We start from the raw sequence: 23,820 nt of genomic DNA, 5'->3' as shown, positions 1-23,820 counted from the left end.
TCTGGCTAGCTTTAATATCGTTGGGAATATTCAACAGTGTGACTGTGTTGCTGACTATCCCAGCAAAGTTAGCTGGATAAGTTTGCCAGCTGGCCACAGTTCCCTACACAGGGTAGGCGCAGGCAGAAGTACAGATCCAGAGCCCAGGTGGGGGTAAAGATAAGTCAGCCAGGATCACAATACACGCAGACGCAGGTGTCCTTCTCTTATGGCTCAACAACATTAACCTTATGTGGGAATATTATGGCTGCGGCACAAATCAAAAGTAATCAAAACAAACTATTATAGATACCACATACTTGCAATTCATCAATCACATTAACATCATAAAGTGCAGCACCTGAACTAGCAAATGCAGGGTGACCAGCCTTGATAATAGTCTCGCAACAGCGCAAGTTGCCTCCAAACCTCTTTCCCACTACCAGGCTGGCACAATCCATGGCCGGAACCCCGTTCCGTAAAACTCCGGGGCCCGGATGAGATCACTGTTCTTGTCGTGTTCTCCCGCCGAAGTGAAGAAAAACAGCTGTTGTATTCAATTTATATCACCATCATTGTTGATGGGCAAACAGTTCCGCTGAGGGTCCATTACCTCACCCTCTTCTGCCAGCTGGCCACCCCGCCATTCATGCTGTGACGACCTAGCTTTATCAACGGGAGGTAGAAGGGTGGGCCGGGAAAAAAGGGGCAGTTTGAGGCTGAACCTGTGCTCATATGGAGTATGGGCTGGCCTCTGGCTTTTCCCTGCCTCTCCAACCACTCTGCAACCTCACCAAGTCCCTCCCCAACCCCCTCTCTGTCTGCCTGCTGTCCTTCCTCTTGATTAAATCCTCCATTCTGACTCATCGCTGCCCGCCCCCCCTCCCCCACTGTAGTCCGCTTGCACACATGTATTGTGCCCAGCACCAGTCAGCAGCCTTGGGTGCCGGGTCTAAGTCAAAACAACTAGGTCCGTGTTCAGGCAAACCAGGTTCACGTTTAAATAAACAGAGCTCAAGATCTGTCTCTCAAAAGTGTTCAAGCTGCCCCAAGACTATTAACAAATCCACAAAATAGTTAGGACGGATCATTTTCAACAGTGAGTGCAAATCAGCACATAAATGTCTAAGTATGTGCACACAAATGTGTACCTGTATTTTATAAACTGTTTGGTAGGAGCTGAACAATTTCTAAAGTACTACATATCTCTATCCTGAAGGTACGCACGTATGTTTCAGTCCGTGCATATTTTTTAATGCAGTAAACTGCATGCTTTCTATACCTGTTTATAAAAGTGCACACACATTTTACATGTGAAATAACTGTAATATGTGGGTGTGCTTACCGCAGTATTTAATAAAGTATGGGTATACTCAGCCTATGAAAATACTCGTGTGTGCACTTTTAATCATCAGTTTGCTTACACCTTCGCCAGTTCAACTAGACTCTCCACCCTGGCCGCCTACCACTTAACCCTGACTTCTTACTCAAAAACTATGAGCAAAAGACAAGGGCAATTTAATTTCTGCATGTTTGGTAATGTATGTTCATATGTTGCTTACAAAATACTAATTTGTGTGTGGCCTACCAAATGCTGCCCTGAAATTCTTCAACAAGGGCCCTTTTTTCATCTACATTTCTGAGCAATACTGTTAGTACATGCATACTTGTACGTACATTGTTACGCACCCTGTCCGCGCCCGGCCCACGCACGGGCCTGCTCACCTTCATGGTTCCACGGCAGGTCCCGGGTCGGCCTCCCTAGCGGCAGCTGCAAGCACTTCCAGGCCTCGGTGTTCTGCGGTGGCGGTCGCCGGGTCTTCCACTGCCACCAGGCCTCACGCCAGAGCTCGGCGTCCTCAGCTGTGTTGGCCACCCCCCCCCTACACGCGCACGGACCGCCCGGCCTCTTGTAGGGCCAGTGGCGGGTCCTAGCTCCACGGCATGCCCTGATTGATTCCCTGATATAAGGAAGTCCCTGCTTATACTTCCTTGCCTTGGCATGTGGCGCAATGCCTAAGGTGAAAAGACTGTGATCCAAAGGTTGTGGGTTCAAGCCCCACTTTGGTGCTTCCAAAAATTGATTCCAAGCTTGTGGGTCCTGGCCCACACATCCTTGATTCCAACAACACTTGTTTCCAAGCTCATGGGTTCAAGCTCCCACTTCAAGAATTCCAGGAATGAGAGGTCTAGAACGGGTAGATGTGAATCGGTTATTTACTCTTTCGGATAATAGAAAGACTAGGGGACACTCCATGAAGTTAGCATGGGGCACATTTAAAACTAATCGGAGAAAGTTCTTTTTTACTCAATGCACAATTAAACTCTGGAATTTGTTGCCAGAGGATGTGGTTAGTGCAGTTAGTATAGCTGTGTTTAAAAAAGGATTGGATAAGTTCTTGGAGGAGAAGTCCATTACCTGCTATTAAGTTCACTTAGGGGTAGATTTTCAGACCGCGCGAATAGGCGTACTTTTGCTGGCGCATCAGGCGCCAGCAAAAGTACGCGGGATTTTAGTAGATACGCGCGTAGCCGTGCGTATCCGCTAAAATCCTGGATCGGCGCGCGCAAGGCTATCAATTCCGTATAGCCGGCGCGCGCCGAGCCGCGCAGCCTACCCCCGTTTCCTCCGAGGCCGCTCCGAAATCGGAGCGGCCTCGGAGGGAACTGTCTTTTGCCCTCCCCTCACCTTCCCCTCCCTTCCCCTACCTAACCCACCCGCCCGGCCCTGTCTAAACCCCCCCCTTACCTTTGTCGGGGGATTTACGCCTCCCGGAGGGAGACGTAAATCCCCGCGCGCCAGCGGGCCGCTAGCGCGCCGGGACGCGACCTGGGGGCGGGTCCGGAGGGCGCGGCCACGCCCCGGACCGCCCCGGGCCGTAGCCACGCCCCCGGGCCCGCCCCCGGAACGCTCCTGACACGCCCCGAAAACGCCGCACGGTTCGGGCCCGCCCCCGACACGCCCCCTCGCCAAACCCCGGGACTTACGCGAGTCCCGGGGCTCTGCGCGCGCCGGTAGGCCTATGTAAAATAGGCTCACCGGCGCGCAGGGCCCTGCTCGCCTAAATCCGCCCAAATCCGGGCGGATTTAGGCGAGCAGGGCTCTTAAAATCCGCCCCTTAGAGAATAGCCACTGCCATTAGCAATGGTAACATGGAATAGACTTAGCTTTTGGGTACTTGCCAGGTTCTTATGGCCTGGATTGGCCACTGTTGGAAACAGGATGCTGGGCTTGATGGACCCTTGGTCTGACCCAGTATGGCATGTTCTTATGTTCTTAAGAACATCTACTCCAGTCTGTTCCTCCACCTGCCTTCTGATTCCAGTCTGCCCCTTGACCTGCCTGTGACCTCATCTGATCTCCAGAACCTGACCTGCTTTGCTGACTACTCCTTGGACTGAACCCCGGACTCTGACCTTTGCCTGCTTGACCACATCTCTAGATTCTGGCTCTCTTCCTAGCCTTGTCATCACCTATGCTCTCTGGTCCTCCTTGTTCCATCTGACCTCCAGTCTTAAACCTGACCACTCTCCCCTTCTGCTTGTGGGCATGCCAGACTTCCATCCTTCCAGGAGACCCTGTGAGGCCCACCTAAGTCCAAGTGGCCTGGGTCCCTGGGGGTACCTCAGGCTTCCAGTGGTGAAGTTCATCCTAGCCTCTGTCTCCTCCAGTGCTCCACTCCCTGGGGGAAGTTGCTTCCTGGTCCCTACGAGGGAGCCATTCTCCACTGCTCCAGGACAAGGGTTCACCCCCAAGCGCAACATACATCCTACTGACATGTGTAACTCCCAATTTTACCTGATTACACTTTTTGAGCATTTGCTAGCTTAGCCTGTATTGCTGATAAATTGAACTTTGTATTTCAGGTTCATCTGTGAATTCTGTAAATACCTTTAGAATTATTTCTGTAATTTTACATTGTTCAGACAACTTAATACAGATTAAAATAGCAATTTATTTATTAATAAACATTTGATATGCCGCATTTTTCCAAGAATGGCCTCAAAGCAGATTATAAACAAATGTAACATAAGAAGTAGGAGTAACATTAACCAGGGCTCACTTGCAGTAGAAACAGTAACATTTACAATCGGGTCGAGGAGGAGCAAAAGAATATAGTCTAGGATCAATACTAAGATGATTGCAGTCAAGAAAAGCACGTTGATATTTTGATTACAGCTGGTTTAATAATATGAATTTAAGTCAACAACTTGGCCTATCATGTTACAAATGTATTAGTATGGGTTAGGAAACCTGTAAAAATCTTAAATAAAAACTGTGGATATTTACTTAGGAAGAATACACAATGGAATCAGGAAAAATGACTCGCTACATGAGAAATGTCATGTCTTCTAACACAAAAATAACTGAATGAATTCAAATCAAATAAATGAATACATGAAAATCTATCAGGAAGACAATTCATTTATGCTTCAATAGATAGCATCTCGTCACACTTCATCAATTACAGTAAATGACTTTTCATTACATTTTACAGTACCAGACCATGCTTTGACTAATGATTTAGCCTGTCCCAAGAGGACATAATTCCTTGAGGCAGGTTGCGGTTAACGTTTTAGTCTGTCTCATTTAGCAAGCCAGCCCCCCTCTCCCCCTCCAATTCCTTTGCATATTGTTTCCTGGTCAATCTGGCAACTAGTTGGCTCTTATTTAACATTTAAGGAACATCTTAAGGAACCTCCGATCAGCAAATAAAGCACTCCTAACCATTCCATCAGTTAAAACAGCAAGACTGACCCAAGTGAGAGAAAGAGCCCTATCACTAGCAGAACCCATAATCTGGAACACAATGCCTCCAGAGATCAGACTGCAAAGTGATCTCAAGACATTTAAGAAAAGTTTAAAAACATGGCTAGTAGATTAGTCTATGATTTCTACACCACAAAGCATAACTATAATACTATGTGTGATAAAACTACCCAAGTACCTTGGTACAATTGGTCATGAACTACTTTGCTAAATGACTATGTCTAATGATATATTGTAACCGAAACTTTGACTACACCTGTTAGAATGTACTATAGTACACTTTTACCTACATTAAATATTTGCCTACATGTAAACCGGCGCGATGGTATTTAACTTAGCAACGGTATAGAAAAGTTTTTAAATAAATAAATAAATAAAAATAAATTTACTAAGGCTCAGGCCATATAGAAATCTGTAGACTAAAAAGTAGAAACTGCAGAGGAAATATTGTTTTTTCTATATTTCTTAATATCAAGATTCCCCAGAACATATTTAAAAAGAATTGCTCAGCTAAACAAAAACTATGCTTGAGCCTAGGAGAGGGAAGAGAGCTTACAGCCCCAAACAGCACTGATATGATTCCATCAAGTCTTCAGGAAAGGATACATGGCACAGCAGATACAACGCTATAAGAAAGCATTGGCATAACCTCCATGGGGAGGCAATTACAACTCTATAAGGCTGCAGTAGTACTTTGAAAGGTTGGATGAGGGATATGGGGGAAGAGGGCGCGGATGTACCCAAAACTAGACAAACTGCTGCTGGGCAGACTGGATGGTCCATATTGGTCTTTATCTGTCATTGGTGCAGAAATGCTTACATTCTGCCTATTTCAGCAGAATCATCTGCAGCCAATAAGGTAGAAGAGAGAAATGCCGTTACCAGTGTTTAGTACATGTGACTGTAAAGTACTGGTTTTATTCAGATAAATGCTTTTATTATGTATGTATGGTTGTACCTCACCTAGTATGCTGGATTGTGCAGGTGCTAAATACATTTTTAAATTAAATTAAATCAGTTGTTCTAAGTGGATTACAGTTTAAAATACATTCATAATAATTCTCAAATAAATATATTTTTTTCAAGACACATTATTTAAAGAAATGTAGCCCCTCCCTGGTGGGCCTGTCCTGCACAGGTGAGGCCATAAAAGAATTTGTAAACTCTTTGGGGCAGGCACCCTGGCTAGCTCTTCTTTGTGCCCCTTTCTCTAGGGTGTGGATCCTTTTGGTTGGAGGGAAAGGTTTACTTTCAGGGGCCTAGTGCAGGGGTGACTCCCGTCTTACTGAAATTTCCCTGGGAGAGGGGTAATCTCTTCATTGTGTACTATGTGCCAAAACTTCACGCAGGATGCACTGGGTTAGTGTCCAAAATAAAACTTTACTGTTCAGAAGCTTGGTAAATAGTGGCACAATAAATATGAATCCAGCACCACAGACTTTCTTTCTTTGGTTACAGTCTTTATCCTCTACCTGTGCAGGAATCTTTTAAACACCCCTCCCGGAGTAGAGAAAGTGGTAGCTCCAGTGTAACCCAGAGATGGACAAAATCCTGACCATGACCAGAGAGTAAGTCCCTCTTTCTCCTCAAGGGGTGAAGACACCAGACGGGTGTCCTCAAAGATGCAGGTAGGCTCTTACTCACAGTTAGTAGATCTTCAGGATTGTTTTCTTCTGTGGGCATCCCAATGCAGTGAGATCCGACATCCAAGCAATAGCTTGGGCTGTTTCTTCATTCCAGGCTAGAAGGAGGGCAAAAATCTTCCTGCTGGGCAAATAATCAAAAGTCTTTCTTGTCCCCCCAAAAATGCCAACACTGGAGTTGCTCTTTGCAGTGGGTCACCACCTCTTCCCTATCCCTGGGTGTCCCAATTACAGGGTACCCTGTTCCCGGAGTCCAAGAAAGGCCCAGGTGTCCAGCAAGGCTCCTACCACAGAAAAGTCCAAAAATTCCAAAATATTCCCAGGACAATCACTCTGCACCATGGAAGAAGAGTAAAGCAGTGGAGCCCTTGACCCATCCAGAAGGATCGTAGGCAGGATGGAGCCCAGGTCCCCAGGTAGGCCACAAATACAACTGAGGAAAAAATCTATAACCTTCCTCCAGAGCTGCAAATTATACTGCCCCCCCAGAGCTCTAAGCAGAGAGCTGCTATCAAACCTGTGAAGTGAGCCGTCCACTCCAGCACCCTCAAAGGCAGGGGCTGCACATGAATGGATCCTCCCCTATTTATTTCTTTCACTAACTGCACTACAAATTAGAAACAGAAACCTGCAGGCAAAACTGAAATGGAAAGCCAGAGAAGCCAGACTCTGTGAACTCTGGAATATTGAAGAAAAAGCAATAATCAAATATGTAATAAATGCACATTCCCAAAGATGGCATACTCCAATTGTTGAAAGGCAAAATAATTTGTTTTACCTTTGTTGTCTGCTCTTATTTGTTGTCTAATCTCTTTTTTCCCCTTGTCTGTCTTTTCCTTATTTCTTTTTCAGGGTCTCTTTTTTCTTTCTATTTCTTCTCTCTCCTCCTGTCTTCTTTCCTTCTTCCATACACAACCACAAGCTCTCTCTATATGCAAGATCTCACACACAAACTTTCTCTCATACAGGACCCCACTCTTGCATGCTCTCTCTCACATACACACAGATTCCCACTCTCACATACAGGCTCCTACTCTCATATGCTCTCTGTCACATGCAAGCTCTTGCTCTCACATGCTATCTCTCACATGCAAGTTCCCATTCCCACACACATGCACACTCTCACTCTTACATGCTGTCATTCACACACAGGCTGTCAAACAAGTTCCCATTCCTTCTCAGACACACACAAGCTCCCACTCTTACTTGCTGTCTCACACAGACACACAGGCTCTCACATGCAGGATCCCACTTCCATACATATGTATCCCCACAGTCTCTCACTCTCACTCGCAGGCTCCTATTCCCCCCTCCCCAACACACACAGATACACACATTGGGGCGGATTTTCAGAGCCCTGCTCGCGTAAATCCGCCCAAAACCGGGCGGATTTACGCGAGCAGGGCCCTGCGCGCCGGGAAGCCTATTTTACATAGGCCTCCCGGCGCGCGCAGAGCCCCGGGACTCGCGTAAGTCCCGGGGTTCTCCGAGGGGGGCGAGTCGGGGGCGGGCCCGGTCGTCACGGCGTTTCGGGGGCGTGTCGGCAGCGTTTTGGGGGCGGGTACGGGGGCGTGGCTACGGCCCGGGGCGGTCCGGGGGCGTGGCCGCGCCTTCCGTACCCGCCCCCAGGTCGCGGCCCGGCGCGCAGGAGGTCCGCTGGCGTGCGGGGATTTACGCCCCCCTCCGGGAGGCGTAAATCCCCCGACAAAGGTAAGGGGGGGGTTTAGACAGGGCCGGGCGGGTGGGTTAGGTAGGGGAAGGGAGGGGAAGGTGAGGGGAGGGCAAAGGAAAGTTCCCTCCGAGGCCGCTCCGATTTCGGAGCGGCCTTGGAGGGAACGGGGGTAGGCTGCGCGGCTCGGCGCGCGCCGGCTATACAAAATCCATAGCCTTGCGCGCGCCGATCCAGGATTTTAGCAGATGTGCGCGGCTCCGCGCGTATCTACTAAAATCCAGCGTACTTTTGTTTGCGCCTGGAGCGCAAACAAAAGTAGGCTATTCGCGCGCCTTTTAAAATCCGCCCCATTCTCTCTCACACAGCTTCATATTGCCACACAAACACATAGGCTGTCACATACTCTCTCTCACATGTAGGCTCCCACTCCTATACATACGTACAGACACACAGGCAGGCTGCCACTATCACACACCCACATATACAGGCTCCTTCATATGCTCTCTCTCACACCACACACAGACTCTCACATGCAGGATACCACTTCCATACATATGTATCCACACAGTCTCTCACTCTCACTCGCAGGCTCCTATTCCCCCCTCCCCAACACACACAGATGCACACATTCTCTCTCACACAGCTTCATATTGCCACACAAACACATAGGCTGTCACATACTCTCTCTCACATGTAGGCTCCCACTCCTATACATACGTACAGACACACAGGCAGGCTGCCACTATCACACACCCACATATACAGGCTCCTTCATTTGCTCTCTCTCACACCACACACAGGTTCTCACATGCAGGATCCCACTTCCATACATATGTATCCACACAGTCTCTCACTCTCACTCGCAGGCTCCTATTCCCCCCTCCCCAATACACACAGATACACACATTCTCTCTCACACAGCTTCATATTGCCACACAAACACATAGGCTGTCACATACTCTCTCTCACATGTAGGCTCCCACTCCTATACATACGTACAGACACACAGGCAGGCTGCCACTATCACACACCCACATATACAGGCTCCTTCATATGCTCTCTCTCACACCACCCACAGGCTCTCACTCTATTTTCTCTCTCTTTTACACATTCACATATAGGCTCTCATACCCACATGCTCTCTCTCTCTCTCACACACACACACACACTCAGGCAGGCTCCCATTCACATACCCATCCCAAAATCCAGTGTCCTTGTTGGCTGCTGTCTGAGTCGATTCCCCCCCCCCCCCCCACCATTAAAGCAAAGTGCAATATTGGAGCTGCACCAACAACATGAAGGCCCATTGGCCAAGGGTAGCAACCACCACACAGCAAGTTAGCCCCATGCACTTCTCTCTTCATTTCCATCCTTTAGTCCCTAGGGACCACAGTGTTTATCCCATGCCCCATTGAAATCTTTCACTGTTTCTGTCTTCACCACCTCATCAGGAAGGGCATTCTAGGCATCCACCACCCTCTCCGTGAAGAAATACTTCCTGACATTGGTTCCGAGTCGTCCTCCCTGGAGTTTCATTTCGTGACCCCCTAGTTCTACTAATTTCTTGCCTATAATTTACTCACTAACAGCATGCAATTTAATGCCTTTCTTGGACCAGGTGAAAACTTATGGTCTTATGGTTTCAGATGAAGAAGGTTTTCCATCTGATGAGGGTTTGGCTCTAGATCCCATCCTCCTGTCCCACACAAAAACTGCTTGAATATCTTCTACATCTCTCAGAGGTAGCCTCAAAACCAATTTTGTTAGGGTTCACCTCAATGCAACTTGTTTATCTTTTCATCACAGGGTAGCCATTCCATCTGCATAATCATTTTCTTTGCTCTTTTCTATACTTTATCTATTTACCCCCCTTCCCAGTTCATATTCCCTGTTAACATGTATTTTCCAAGTCTAATTGTTCGAATGTAAACCGGTATGATGTCCACTACCAATACCGGTATATAAAAGCCTATAAATAAATCTTTTTTGAAATGGGGCAATCAGAATTACACAGGGTACTCAAGGTGTGCTTACACCATTGAGCTATGCAGAGGCATTATAATATTCTCAGTTTTATTCTTTATTCAATTCTGAATAATTCCTAACATTCTATTGGTGTTTTTTTGCTCACTGCTGCACACTGAGCTGAGGATTTCAATGTATTGTACACAATGACTCTAAGATCCTTTTCCTCAATGCTGATACCTCATATGGAACCCGGTATTGAATAGTTTGCCTCAGTTAACTCTATGGCAGATTTTGATTTTAGGAACAATTTTATTACTCTGGTACAATGGAAAATCCACAGCTATTTCTATACTCTTGAAATGAATTGCTTTCCCTTACTGTCAATTCTGGAATGAAAAAACATTTTATATTTAACACTCAGTTTGATTCAAAGATAAAGAATGCCTGTAGCAAGGTCACTAGTTTTTTTTTAAAGATTGCAGTCATGTTCTTTAAAAAAAAAAATCTTGGATGTTATCTCTTTGTATAGTGCTTAGCTTGCTTAGATGCCAGGCACCAGTTATAAATATTACAAAACCAGACTCGAGTCCATGGGAGGTAAGATTCTGTTCAGACCGATTGGTAATGAAGCTTTTCAATCATCAAAATAGAAAGATACAATATTCTCGGGGCACCTCTTAGAGTGAAAGTTATGCATAATTAACCAAGATGAAATAGGCTCTCTATAAATAGTTTCTAAAAAGTGGTTCCGCTGGGTGTGCTGTAACCATTTTAGGTGAGAACAAACAGAGGAGGTTCAAATCACCGTGGCATTTCAAGCCAACCTTGACTTTTAAACTTTCATCTCAGTGTACTTTCGTCAGTGTCATCCCAATAATTTAGAACATGACAATAAAGACCTCATGACCACTGTATAGTAGGTTTTTTTTAAAACTAGTTTTACTTTAATCTAATATGCATTTTACTTACCAACCGTACTTCATAGAGAGAGTGATTCTAGCATTCAAACATTAGGAAATCTTTGGTTTAGGACCAATATCAAGTGGCGAAAAGAGTGAAATTTTCTGACATTTACATGGGAAAAAAACAAATTAACGGGGCTCAAAAAAAAAAAAAAAAAAGAAAACGTCATGCCTTCTAGATGGGGATACCATATACACTTTACTAATGTATCCCATCTCCTGGTGCTGACGAATGGGACAACTACTGACCAATCTCCAACTTAACCTTCATTGCAAAACTTCTTGAAAAAGCAGTGCTTACTCAATTAGAGTATCATCTAGAAAACAATAATACACTGTATCCTAACCAATTTGGATTTCAGAAAAATCACTGAATGGAAACTCTTCTGCAGTCCCTAACTGACCCTATATTACAAGGCTTTGATTCTCATGAATCATACTGCCTAGTGCTGATTGATCTCACAGCAGCCTTTGATACTGTTGAACATAATCTACTTTGCTAACAGTTGAGAAACATAGGGATTGAAGAAAATGTACTTAAATGGTTCACCTCATTCCTCACAAACAGATCTTTCCAAGTTAAACTCAACAACCACATATCTGACACATTCCAATGCTCTACACAGGCATCCCGCAAGGATCAACACTTTCTGCAACCCTTTTTAACATCTACATGCTGTCCTTGTGCAAACTCCTAACAGACCTAGGAATAAAATTCTTTCTATATGCTGATGATCTGCAATTCTATATCCCACTAACAAAATCATCTGAAAAAGCAGCAACACTTATCTCTGAGTATATGGTCACAATAAAAGAAAAACTTGCACAAATGAAACTATCAATGAACCCCCAAAGAGCTGAAATAATTTGGCTAAGCTGAAACCCATCAAAATCTATTCCACAAGGAATAGATCTCAGATATTGCCAGTCAATCCCAGAAACTCATGTGAGAGATCAAGGAGTTCAAATTGATGAAAATCTAACAATGAAAACACGCATTAGCAAACTGATCAAATCTGGTTTCTACAAGTTACGAATACTGAGCAGATTGAAACCTCTACTAAACACAAACTGATCTTAGAACGGTATTACAATCTCTAATATTCTCGAACCTTGATTACTGTAATTCCCTACTTCTGGGACTTCCGACTAGTCAGCTAAAACCTCTGCAACTACTGTAAAATGCTACAGCTAGACTACTGGCTGGAACAAGGAAATACGACCACATCATCCCAACTCTGATCGCTCCCTGTACAATCAAGAATAATCTACAAAGTACTTATAATAATATTCAATAACATTTATCCAAACAACGATCTGATAGGAATAACATTTAAACCCCATATACCACCACAAACGCTCAGATCACAAAACAAAGGCCTCCTAGAAATCCCGACCGTAAGAAACTCTCATGTAACACAAACAAGAGAGAGATCCATTTCAGTCTCTGGCTCAAAACTATGGAACTCCATGCCAGAGGACCTGTGAACAATAACAGACTTGAAAAAATTTAAGAGCCAAAAACTTAGCTATTCACAAATGCCTGCGATCTGACTGAAAACTCCAGTTCGCCATGAATTTGATAATCTGAACTGTCCTGACCAATTCCCCCTACGCTTGGCCCTTCTATTGCCTGGCTATGTCTTTCCTTAATTGTATCGGTCTTTGATATGCTCCCTCTGTTTCTAAATGCTTCCCTAATTTACTGCCTGTTTGTACGCCTACCTCAGTTCTTCACTATTTATTTATGAATGTCTAACCAGTAAACCATTATGAACTAGTAATTTTTACATGGAATGATGGTATATAAAACACATAAATATATATAAAAGACAATGCAACAAAGTCCCAAAGCATCATTTTTTTTGCAGTAAAACATTAGAGAGCCTGGTTCACTTACAAGTACGCAAGAATAAAAGCAACCTGAACCCTCAAGAGCAAACTATGAAATCCAATAAAATAAAACAATTCTTTGAATCACTTACTTATATATTTTAGTGGGAAGAAATTAGCCTATTTAGTTCAACTTCTTGTTCAAACGACCCAGGCTTGGGCCTTTTTGGTGATCAAGAGAAAGGAGAAAACTCCTTCAAACCTCAGCCAATTACTCTATACAGGTAAGAATTCCTTGTTGGCTCTCAAAACTAACTGGTGATTGAGCTAAACTTCTGGACCAGCAGCTCTATTAGAATCCAAGGAATACTGAACACCAAGTGAGTCCATTTACCTTTGGGAACTCTACCAACTTGTTTGCACACTACAGTCTCACCATAGCTGGTGCTAGCTTTTTTGCTGCCCTGCACCAGCAATTACAATGCTGCCCCCCCCGGCCCATTCATTCAGTCTCTGACCCAGGCCCAGGTCCACCAAAAGAAGCCCAGCTCCCTCCAGCAATACAAACTTTAAAAGCAGACACTCCCCCAACCCCTGGGTCTTCACTCCCGCCCCCAGAACCCCTGGCCAGTGCAAGGGTATTAGGTGCCCTAGCCCTCTCCCTCTTCACACACACACATAGATAAGAATTATACACTTATAATAGATTTTGCATGAACAAGATCAAAGTACAGCACTGAAAGGTAAAAATATCACTTCCATTATATTTACGCTTAATTCTGCTGTGATGCCAACCAGAAATCCCTGCAAAAAAAGACACTTGGAACCCATAGAGTATTAGGCCTATTGTAACACTTGTTGGATGTGAACTTGACCCTCTGAAAGCCCTGAGTAAACTGAATTACAATTACAATATAAAAAAACATCCCATACCAAAACAGCACTAAAAGTCAGAACTCAAACAATATCAAACCTACCTATGAAAAGGCAACACTACAAATATTACACCAGACCCAAAAAACACTAATACATTGCCTATTTGGAGAATACCTAACCTCAGTCACTCATGCAGAACACAAACTGGCCCTCACCAAATATAGACTAAAACAACCATAAAGTATAAATAGAAAATTACAGGCAAAAAATGAACTAGAAACTGCAACAAGCCAGGCTCTCTCTGCAGTTCAACAATAAAACCAACATCAGGAAATATTTCTTCACAGAGAGGGTGGTGGATGCCCGGTATACCCTTCCCGAAGAGGTGATGAAACAAGAACAGGAAACAAATTCAAAAAGGCATGGGATAAACACTGTGGGGCTAGAGTTGGAAATTAAGAAAAGGGTACATGGGGGGGTTAACCAGCTTGGAGCAGCAGCTGCTACCTGTAACAGAAAGCATGGGGATTACTACCCTTACCCAATTAGCTTACATGATTTTGACACAACTGCAGCATCAGTTCTCTGCTTTGACAGCGGGGGGGGGGGGGGGGGGGGGCATGGTGGAAGAGGAATTGGATTCAGATGGCAACCAGTGCTGGGCCCTTACTTTTACAGTCTAGGATACTGATACACAGACATTATGGAAAAGGGCAGGACTGCCCTTTTCAAGCAGCAGCAGCAGCAGCAGCAGCAGCAGCACTGTATGAATTATCAGGAAGCCTGCTCACTCTGTATTTTGTTGTGGGTTTGACAGTTCCTTGGTTTTGATTTTTAATATTAATACCCTTAATATAAGGCTTGGGGGTAATCTGCACAGAGCAGCAGTTACTATCATAAGAAGATTGAAAATTTAATCCCAAAAAAATGGAAATTCTATTTCTCAGCTCAATTACTGACCCGTCCAACGGGTCCCCCCTCACATCTACTATTAAACAGTATTTCTATACCTATCCTTACAAAAGCCTGTAATTTAGGAGTTTTACTAAACCCCGACTTGTCATTGTCTCAGCATTTTTCCTTAACAGTTAGATACTCCGGATTTTTATGATCCGTGAATACGGTTATTTGATGTTGAGCACCTTCGAGCCAAGGCCGCCATTCCTCAAATGCAAGCTTTATTCTAAGAGCTCTTTGTTGCCGATCCCATAGTTTTTCTCGGCAGGAGAAAATCTTCGTGAGAAGAATGAACAAGGACGTAAGGCTTTCGAGTCTCCAGGATGGCTCAACACAGCCCCTACCCCCACATCTGAAGCATCAACATCTACTATAAGGGCTTGTTGGAGTCTGGATGCCGTTCTCCTCCGGTGTCCCCGGACCGGCTAGACGCTGCAGTCCACCATGTTTCCCAGCAGCCTAAGGGCGTGCGTGCGGTGTGGCCCGACTCAAGTACCAGCAATGGCGCAAACCTCAGGGGCGTCCCCCTTAGGTGATGTCATCTTCCCCGGATATTTAAGGTCTATGAAATTGCTAACGAATCAAGTTAGCAAGGATGGGGGTTTCTCTCCTAGCTACTCTGCCTCCTCGGACTTACTAGGGGTACCCGCTCCTCGGGGGCCTCGCTTTCTCTTTGCTTTTCAGATCGCAGTCTGGAACCGGTACTCGCTCCTCGAGGGCCCTCGTTCCCTGACTAGTTCTTAAATACCACTTCTGCCAGGAAGTCATTGCAGCCTACAACACCCGTGAGTTACCATCTCTCTCTCAGAGCTTTCCCTGGAACCAGGTAATCGCTCCTCGAGGGCCTATTTCATTCCAGCTCCTGGGCTGCTTCTAAGAGACTATTGGGTGAGTGTTACCATCAAGGTTCTGTTCCTGAACTCTGCATACCCTGCCTACTCACTATCTTCAGTTTCTCTACAGCTCAGTTATCTGGGATCGCTGTTCCGGTATCTGAGGGACTACAGCCCAGCTGGGCACTACCAGCTCACTACTGCCACCTCTGGGGGTTCAATATACTGTTTAATAAAAGAACTAGTGTGTGTCTGTCTTCATACTCTGAGCCTAACCGGTGGTCCCTCTCGGGATCTTCCCCCGAGGGCGTGGTCATCTGCCACAGGCCCAAGGATCCACCTACAATTACCACAAACACCAACAGCTCACACATATACCCATCCAGGCAGGCTCTCATTTTCTCTCAAACACACACATATAACCCAGGCAGGCTCCAGTTCTCTCTCACACACATATATACATAACTTAGGCAGACTCCAATGCACATACAACCCAAGCATGCTTCCATTCTCTCTCACACACACACACAACTAAGACAGGCTCCCATGCTCTCCACATACACTTACTCACCAGCAGCCCCACCGGTGCCTGTCTTTCTCCTCCATTGCTGCTGGTGTCTCCTCAATGAATAGACAGGAAGAATATACAGGAAGAAAAAAAGAGGCCCGTGAGGCTACCAGTGGACTCCATGCTACTAGTGGTGAGGAAAAGAAGAGGCTCATGAGGCTGCTAGTGGACCCCATCCAACCAGTAGTGAAACAAAAAGAAGAGGTCCATGCACAATCCAACCAGGAGCAAGAGGGAGCCCACTCAGCTGCTTCTCCTCCTCTTCTGCCAGCTCCGCGGCATTCAAAACTTGTAGAGCTAGCATTTCGTTTATGTTAATCTTGTGCATTGTAAGATGAGCATAAAGTAAGTGTTAGCCCCACAATTTTTTAAATTTCACTGGGCCAGCACAGGAGGAGTGTTATGTTTGCTGGTTCACTCACCCCTCGTTTCTGGGCTGGGGAACGCTGCCGCGGATGGGCCACGCAGGAAGATGCCTCCAACGGGATTATTCACAGCCAGATGTTGCCACCTCAACTCATCTTCAGCGTGTCTTTAGGCATGCGCGCCAAACTCAGCCCTTCTTAAAGGGCCCATGGTGGGAAACTCTAGCGGCACCTACTGATGACGTCAGATTCTTTGCCCTATAAAGGGCCTCCCTCGGCACTCTCATTTTGCCTCAGCATTGGGTCAGCTATCTCCAGGTAGTGCGAGTTGCTGCTTCGGATCTTCGTCTTCAGCCTTCCTCATCTCCAGCCTTGCCTTGCCTTGCCTTCCCTTCCTTGGACTGTCCCTTGGTACTGACCTTAGCCTGTGACTGGACCATTCTTGTCTGCTGCCTGCCTTGACCATAGCCTGTGATCTGAATCCTCTTGCCAGCCGCCTGCCTAGACCACAGGTTGACTATGGAACCTCTCTAAGCCCTCACCAGAGAGACTCACATAAGTTTTGCCGGCCCCCAGAACCCGAAGGCTCAACGCACAGGGAAAGTGGCTGGTATAGGCAAAGCTTCAGCTCAGTCTCTGCATCATCTTCCACCAGTTGGCAGTGAGGACGTACTGGGCCCTCCCAGTAGGTGGCGCCAACCTCACACCAACATAAGGGTCCACAATTCTAAAGGTTTGCTGAGACCATGGACCTGGTGGCTCAGGCTTCCCTCCAAGCTTGGCCCAGTTTCTATAGGAGCAGCCTTTTTGGATCACTGCTGTCCCTTCCCCCTCAGGTGTGCCACCCTGTGCAATTCCAAGCTTGGCCCAGTTTCTATAGGAGCAGCCTTTTTGGATCACTGCTGTCCCTTCCCCCTCAGATATGCCGCCCTGTGCAATTCCAAGCTTGGCCCAGTTTCTATAGGAGCAGCCTTTTTGGATCACTGCTGTCCCTTCCCCCTCAGGTGTGCCGCCCTGTGCAAGTCCAAGCTTGGCCCAGTTTCTATAGGAGCAGCCTTTTTGGATCACTGCTGTCCCTTCCCCCCTCAGATATGCCGCCCTGTGCAATTCCAAGCTTGGCCCAGTTTCTATAGGAGCAGCCTTTTTGGATCACTGCTGTCCCTTCCCCCTCAGGTGTGCCGCCCTGTGCAAGTCCAAGCTTGGCCCAGTTTCTATAGGAGCAGCCTTTTTGGATCACTGCTGTCCCTTCCCCCTCAGATATGCCGCCCTGTGCAATTCCAAGCTTGGCCCAGTTTCTATAGGAGCAGCCTTTTTGGATCACTGCTGTCCCTTCCCCCTCAGGTGTGCCGCCCTGTGCAAGTCCAAGCTTGGCCCAGTTTCTATAGGAGCAGCCTTTTTGGATCACTGCTGTCCCTTCCCCCTCAGATATGCCGCCCTGTGATCAGCTTGCCAGTTTAATAGAGCAGCCTTTTGGATCACTGCTGTCCCTTCCCCTCAGGTGGCCCTGGCAATTCCAATCTTGCCAGTTTCTATAGGAGCAGCCTTTTTGGATCACTGCTGTCCCTTCCCCCTCAGGTGTGCCGCCCTGTGCAATTCCAAGCTTGGCCCAGTTTCTATAGGAGCAGCCTTTTTGGATCACTGCTGTCCCTTCCCCCTCAGGTATGCCGCCCTGTGCAATTCCAAGCTTGGCCCAGTTTCTATAGGAGCAGCCTTTTTGGATCACTGCTGTCCCTTCCCCCTCAGGTGTGCCGCCCTGTGCAATTCCAAGCTTGGCCCAGTTTCTATAGGAGCAGCCTTTTTGGATCACTGCTGTCCCTTCCCCTCCCCCTCAGATATGCCGCCCTGTGCAATTCCAAGCTTGGCCCAGTTTCTATAGGAGCAGCCTTTTTGGATCACTGCTGTCCCTTCCCCCTCAGGTGTGCCGCCCTGTGCAATTCCAAGCTTGGCCCAGTTTCTATAGGAGCAGCCTTTTTGGATCACTGCTGTCCCTTCCCCCTCAGGTGTGCCGCCCTGTGCAATTCCAAGCTTGGCCCAGTTTCTATAGGAGCAGCCTTTTTGGATCACTGCTGTCCCTTCCCCCTCAGGTGTGCCGCCCTGTGCAATTCCAAGCTTGGCCCAGTTTCTATAGGAGCAGCCTTTTTGGATCACTGCTGTCCCTTCCCCCTCAGGTGTGCCGCCCTGTGCAATTCCAAGCTTGGCCCAGTTTCTATAGGAGCAGCCTTTTTGGATCACTGCTGTCCCTTCCCCCTCAGGTATGCCGCCCTGTGCAATTCCAAGCTTGGCCCAGTTTCTATAGGAGCAGCCTTTTTGGATCACTGCTGTCCCTTCCCCCTCAGATATGCCGCCCTGTGCAATTCCAAGCTTGGCCCAGTTTCTATAGGAGCAGCCTTTTTGGATCACTGCTGTCCCTTCCCCCTCAGGTGTGCCGCCCTGTGCAATTCCAAGCTTGGCCCAGTTTCTATAGGAGCAGCCTTTTTGGATCACTGCTGTCCCTTCCCCCTCAGATATGCCGCCCTGTGCAATTCCAAGCTTGGCCCAGTTTCTATAGGAGCAGCCTTTTTGGATCACTGCTGTCCCTTCCCCCTCAGGTGTGCCGCCCTGTGCAATTCCAAGCTTGGCCCAGTTTCTATAGGAGCAGCCTTTTTGGATCACTGCTGTCCCTTCCCCCTCAGATATGCCGCCCTGTGCAATTCCAAGCTTGGCCCAGTTTCTATAGGAGCAGCCTTTTTGGATCACTGCTGTCCCTTCCCCCTCAGGTGTGCCGCCCTGTGCAATTCCAAGCTTGGCCCAGTTTCTATAGGAGCAGCCTTTTTGGATCACTGCTGTCCCTTCCCCCTCAGATATGCCACCCTGTGCAATTCCAAGCTTGGCCCAGTTTCTATAGGAGCAGCCTTTTTGGATCACTGCTGTCCCTTCCCCCTCAGGTGTGCCACCCTGTGCAATTCCAAGCTTGGCCCAGTTTCTATAGGAGCAGCCTTTTTGGATCACTGCTGTCCCTTCCCCCTCAGATATGCCACCCTGTGCAATTCCAAGCTTGGCCCAGTTTCTATAGGAGCAGCCTTTTTGGATCACTGCTGTCCCTTCCCCCTCAGATATGCCGCCCTGTGCAATTCCAAGCTTGGCCCAGTTTCTATAGGAGCAGCCTTTTTGGATCACTGCTGTCCCTTCCCCCTCAGGTGTGCCGCCCTGTGCAATTCCAAGCTTGGCCCAGTTTCTATAGGAGCAGCCTTTTTGGATCACTGCTGTCCCTTCCCCCTCAGGTGTGCCGCCCTGTGCAATTCCAAGCTTGGCCCAGTTTCTATAGGAGCAGCCTTTTTGGATCACTGCTGTCCCTTCCCCCTCAGGTGTGCCGCCCTGTGCAATTCCAAGCTTGGCCCAGTTTCTATAGGAGCAGCCTTTTTGGATCACTGCTGTCCCTTCCCCCTCAGGTGTGCCGCCCTGTGCAATTCCAAGCTTGGCCCAGTTTCTATAGGAGCAGCCTTTTTGGATCACTGCTGTCCCTTCCCCCTCAGGTGTGCCGCCCTGTGCAATTCCAAGCTTGGCCCAGTTTCTATAGGAGCAGCCTTTTTGGATCACTGCTGTCCCTTCCCCCTCAGGTGTGCCGCCCTGTGCAATTCCAAGCTTGGCCCAGTTTCTATAGGAGCAGCCTTTTTGGATCACTGCTGTCCCTTCCCCCCTCAGATATGCCGCCCTGTGCAATTCCAAGCTTGGCCCAGTTTCTATAGGAGCAGCCTTTTTGGATCACTGCTGTCCCTTCCCCCTCAGGTGTGCCGCCCTGTGCAATTCCAAGCTTGGCCCAGTTTCTATAGGAGCAGCCTTTTTGGATCACTGCTGTCCCTTCCCCCTCAGGTGTGCCGCCCTGTGCAATTCCAAGCTTGGCCCAGTTTCTATAGGAGCAGCCTTTTTGGATCACTGCTGTCCCTTCCCCCTCAGGTGTGCCGCCCTGTGCAATTCCAAGCTTGGCCCAGTTTCTATAGGAGCAGCCTTTTTGGATCACTGCTGTCCCTTCCCCCTCAGGTGTGCCGCCCTGTGCAATTCCAAGCTTGGCCCAGTTTCTATAGGAGCAGCCTTTTTGGATCACTGCTGTCCCTTCCCCCTCAGATATGCCACCCTGTGCAATTCCAAGCTTGGCCCAGTTTCTATAGGAGCAGCCTTTTTGGATCACTGCTGTCCCTTCCCCCTCAGGTGTGCCGCCCTGTGCAATTCCAAGCTTGGCCCAGTTTCTATAGGAGCAGCCTTTTTGGATCACTGCTGTCCCTTCCCCCTCAGGTGTGCCGCCCTGTGCAATTCCAAGCTTGGCCCAGTTTCTATAGGAGCAGCCTTTTTGGATCACTGCTGTCCCTTCCCCCTCAGATATGCCGCCCTGTGCAATTCCAAGCTTGGCCCAGTTTCTATAGGAGCAGCCTTTTTGGATCACTGCTGTCCCTTCCCCCTCAGATATGCCACCCTGTGCAATTCCAAGCTTGGCCCAGTTTCTATAGGAGCAGCCTTTTTGGATCACTGCTGTCCCTTCCCCCTCAGGTGTGCCGCCCTGTGCAATTCCAAGCTTGGCCCAGTTTCTATAGGAGCAGCCTTTTTGGATCACTGCTGTCCCTTCCCCCTCAGATATGCCACCCTGTGCAATTCCAAGCTTGGCCCAGTTTCTATAGGAGCAGCCTTTTTGGATCACTGCTGTCCCTTCCCCCTCAGGTGTGCCACCCTGTGCAATTCCAAGCTTGGCCCAGTTTCTATAGGAGCAGCCTTTTTGGATCACTGCTGTCCCTTCCCCCTCAGATGTGCCACCCTGTGCAATTCCAAGCTTGGCCCAGTTTCTATAGGAGCAGCCTTTTTGCATCACTGCTGTCCCTTCCCCCTCAGATATGCCGCCCTGTGCAATTCCAAGCTTGGCCCAGTTTCTATAGGAGCAGCCTTTTTGGATCACTGCTGTCCCTTCCCCCTCAGGTGTGCCGCCCTGTGCAATTCCAAGCTTGGCCCAGTTTCTATAGGAGCAGCCTTTTTGGATCACTGCTGTCCCTTCCCCCTCAGGTGTGCCGCCCTGTGCAATTCCAAGCTTGGCCCAGTTTCTATAGGAGCAGCCTTTTTGGATCACTGCTGTCCCTTCCCCCTCAGATGTGCCGCCCTGTGCAATTCCAAGCTTGGCCCAGTTTCTATAGGAGCAGCCTTTTTGGATCACTGCTGTCCCTTCCCCCTCAGATATGCCACCCTGTGCAATTCCAAGCTTGGCCCAGTTTCTATAGGAGCAGCCTTTTTGGATCACTGCTGTCCCTTCCCCCTCAGATATGCCACCCTGTGCAATTGCATGGCTGGCACCCCTTTCACCTTTGGGCCTGAGTCTCACAAAAGCTATAATACCTAAGATTATATTGCCAGGAACGACGACAATCGTGAAAAAAAGAAAAACAATACTAAGTTCACAAATGTTACAAGAAGTGTGATTAGTAAAAATACTTTAGATATTGAAAAAAGTAATCAAGACATCATCGGACCACGGAGTTTTCACAACACAAACAGTTCCATCTCCAGGTTCCTTACCGGTTATTTCCCTTGATGAAAGCATTTCGGCAAACCACATGGAAACTGACTCACAGTCGTGATTCCTTGTCAGATTATAAAGTCTGCAAGAGTTTAATGTTTTGACGAGGTGTTGTACTGCACCTTCAGACAAGCTAATGTGATGAGACAAGTGGATTTGGGGCAGCCAATATGAACCATAGAGTTATTTCATTTGCAGATGTAACCTTTTAAATGCAAACTACAAAATACTTATTCTCCACAACAATCCAAGAGGTAATGAGGACTTAAAAAAAACAAGAATTGTAAGGACAGCTAGTTAGAAAGCTTCAGCAGAACGCATTTGCTTCCTGTACACTCACTTAACTGAAGAAAGAAACAGATTCTGACACAGCGAAACACAAAAGGAGAGACACTGCCATCAGTATCCAGCATTGCTTTGAGGAGCACCAGACAGTGCGGCAGTAATGAAGGGTCTATTCCAGTCTCTTACCTTCCCATCAGTGGTAACTGCGGCAAACACAGTGGAGGAATAGGGTGCCCAGGCAACATCACCAACAGCTGCATTTAGGTCAAAGGTGAACATTGGCGTGCTGTGACAGAAGAGAGAGGGTGGTATTACATATAGGCAATATAAAAGAATTCTAATGCTTGGTGCATTATCCCAAAGCAATACATAAGGTAGCCTCATCATAGCACAATACCTGCATTCTCATTGGTTGATTTATTGGCATCCAACTGCTTGGGAAATATCTGATTGGCAGGACAAAGATCAACTACTCTCCATCTACTTGAATGTACTAGCCATTTCCAGCTGCTCTAGACATCTTTTTATTGTGTAATTTGTTTAAGAAGCCTGGTTTACAGCATAATATTACCCTTACAGATCAGTATCTGTATTAGTAACGGGGACTAAGGTAGAACACTCAGATTCACTGTAGGCTCTGTCAATCCATGGGTAATACTGGGAATTATTGTCTCTGCAGTTACTTTATTCTCTCAAGCTTCCATTAGGGTACAACAATTGCTACACATGATAAAGCTCTTTCTCTGAAGACAGGCAGGCTCACCATGTCACACCAGGGGGTACCATGAGCATGCATGGCAACGTGTGTTATTAAAATTCCAAAGCTTTCTGGAACAGGCTCCAGTATTTTCTGCACATGCACAGCAGTGGCGTAGCCAGAATTGATTTTTTGGGTGGGCACAAGGTTAACATGGGTGGGCTGTAGGCATGCAGGTCTACTAGTTGTTTTTTTACTGATAAATAATGCCAAATTATGCAGCATAGCATTCACATCTATGCCTAAGTATGAGGTTTACTTAATGATACAAACATAATTCACGGTGATTTGTGGTACTTTAGCCTTCTTATTATTACGATTTTATACACGGCTCCTACCTGTCCATAAATTTTGAGAGAGCGGTTGTGTTGCTTATATTTAAATTGCTAACATCTCAAAATATAGATATATATTTTTACCTTTGTTGTCTGATCTTTGTATTTTTCTAATCAGTTGGTCCTGGTCTCTTTTTCCCATTTTTTCCCTTATAGCTCATTTCCTAATTCCTTTTCAGTGTCTTTCTTCTATTACTGTCTTCTTCCCTTCCACACACACACACACACACACACACACACATACACGCTTTCTCTCACAGACTCCCTCTCACACACTCAAGCTCTCACTCTCATATGCTCTCCCCCCCCCCCCAAGCTCACATTCAAGTTCTCACTTTCTCACCCCTCCCCAGGCTTATATTCTTATGCACACACAGACGCACATCCAGGCACCCATTCTCACCCACACACATAAACCCAGACTCCCATTCTCACCCACAAACCCATGCTCCCAGTCTCACCCACACATATTCAAGCTCCCAT

At 47.0% G+C, this 23,820-nt stretch overlaps 1 protein-coding gene across 1 annotated transcript in view; it reads right to left on the bottom strand.

Annotated features, from left to right (window-relative positions):
• DNAI1 (dynein axonemal intermediate chain 1) overlaps positions 1–23,820 on the bottom strand; it is a 730,814-nt gene that overhangs the window by 223,483 nt on the left and 483,511 nt on the right. The window contains exon 18 of the mRNA XM_029581328.1: positions 22,432–22,531. Coding sequence (XP_029437188.1) covers positions 22,432–22,531 — 100 coding nt within the window. The remainder of the gene's footprint in view (positions 1–22,431; positions 22,532–23,820) is intronic.

Source organism: Rhinatrema bivittatum, chromosome 1 (assembly GCF_901001135.1).
Source record: "Rhinatrema bivittatum chromosome 1, aRhiBiv1.1, whole genome shotgun sequence".
Taxonomy (NCBI): domain Eukaryota; kingdom Metazoa; phylum Chordata; class Amphibia; order Gymnophiona; family Rhinatrematidae; genus Rhinatrema; species Rhinatrema bivittatum.
Note: the sequence above shows the minus strand (reverse complement) of the source record. Positions and strands in the feature narration are given on the sequence as shown.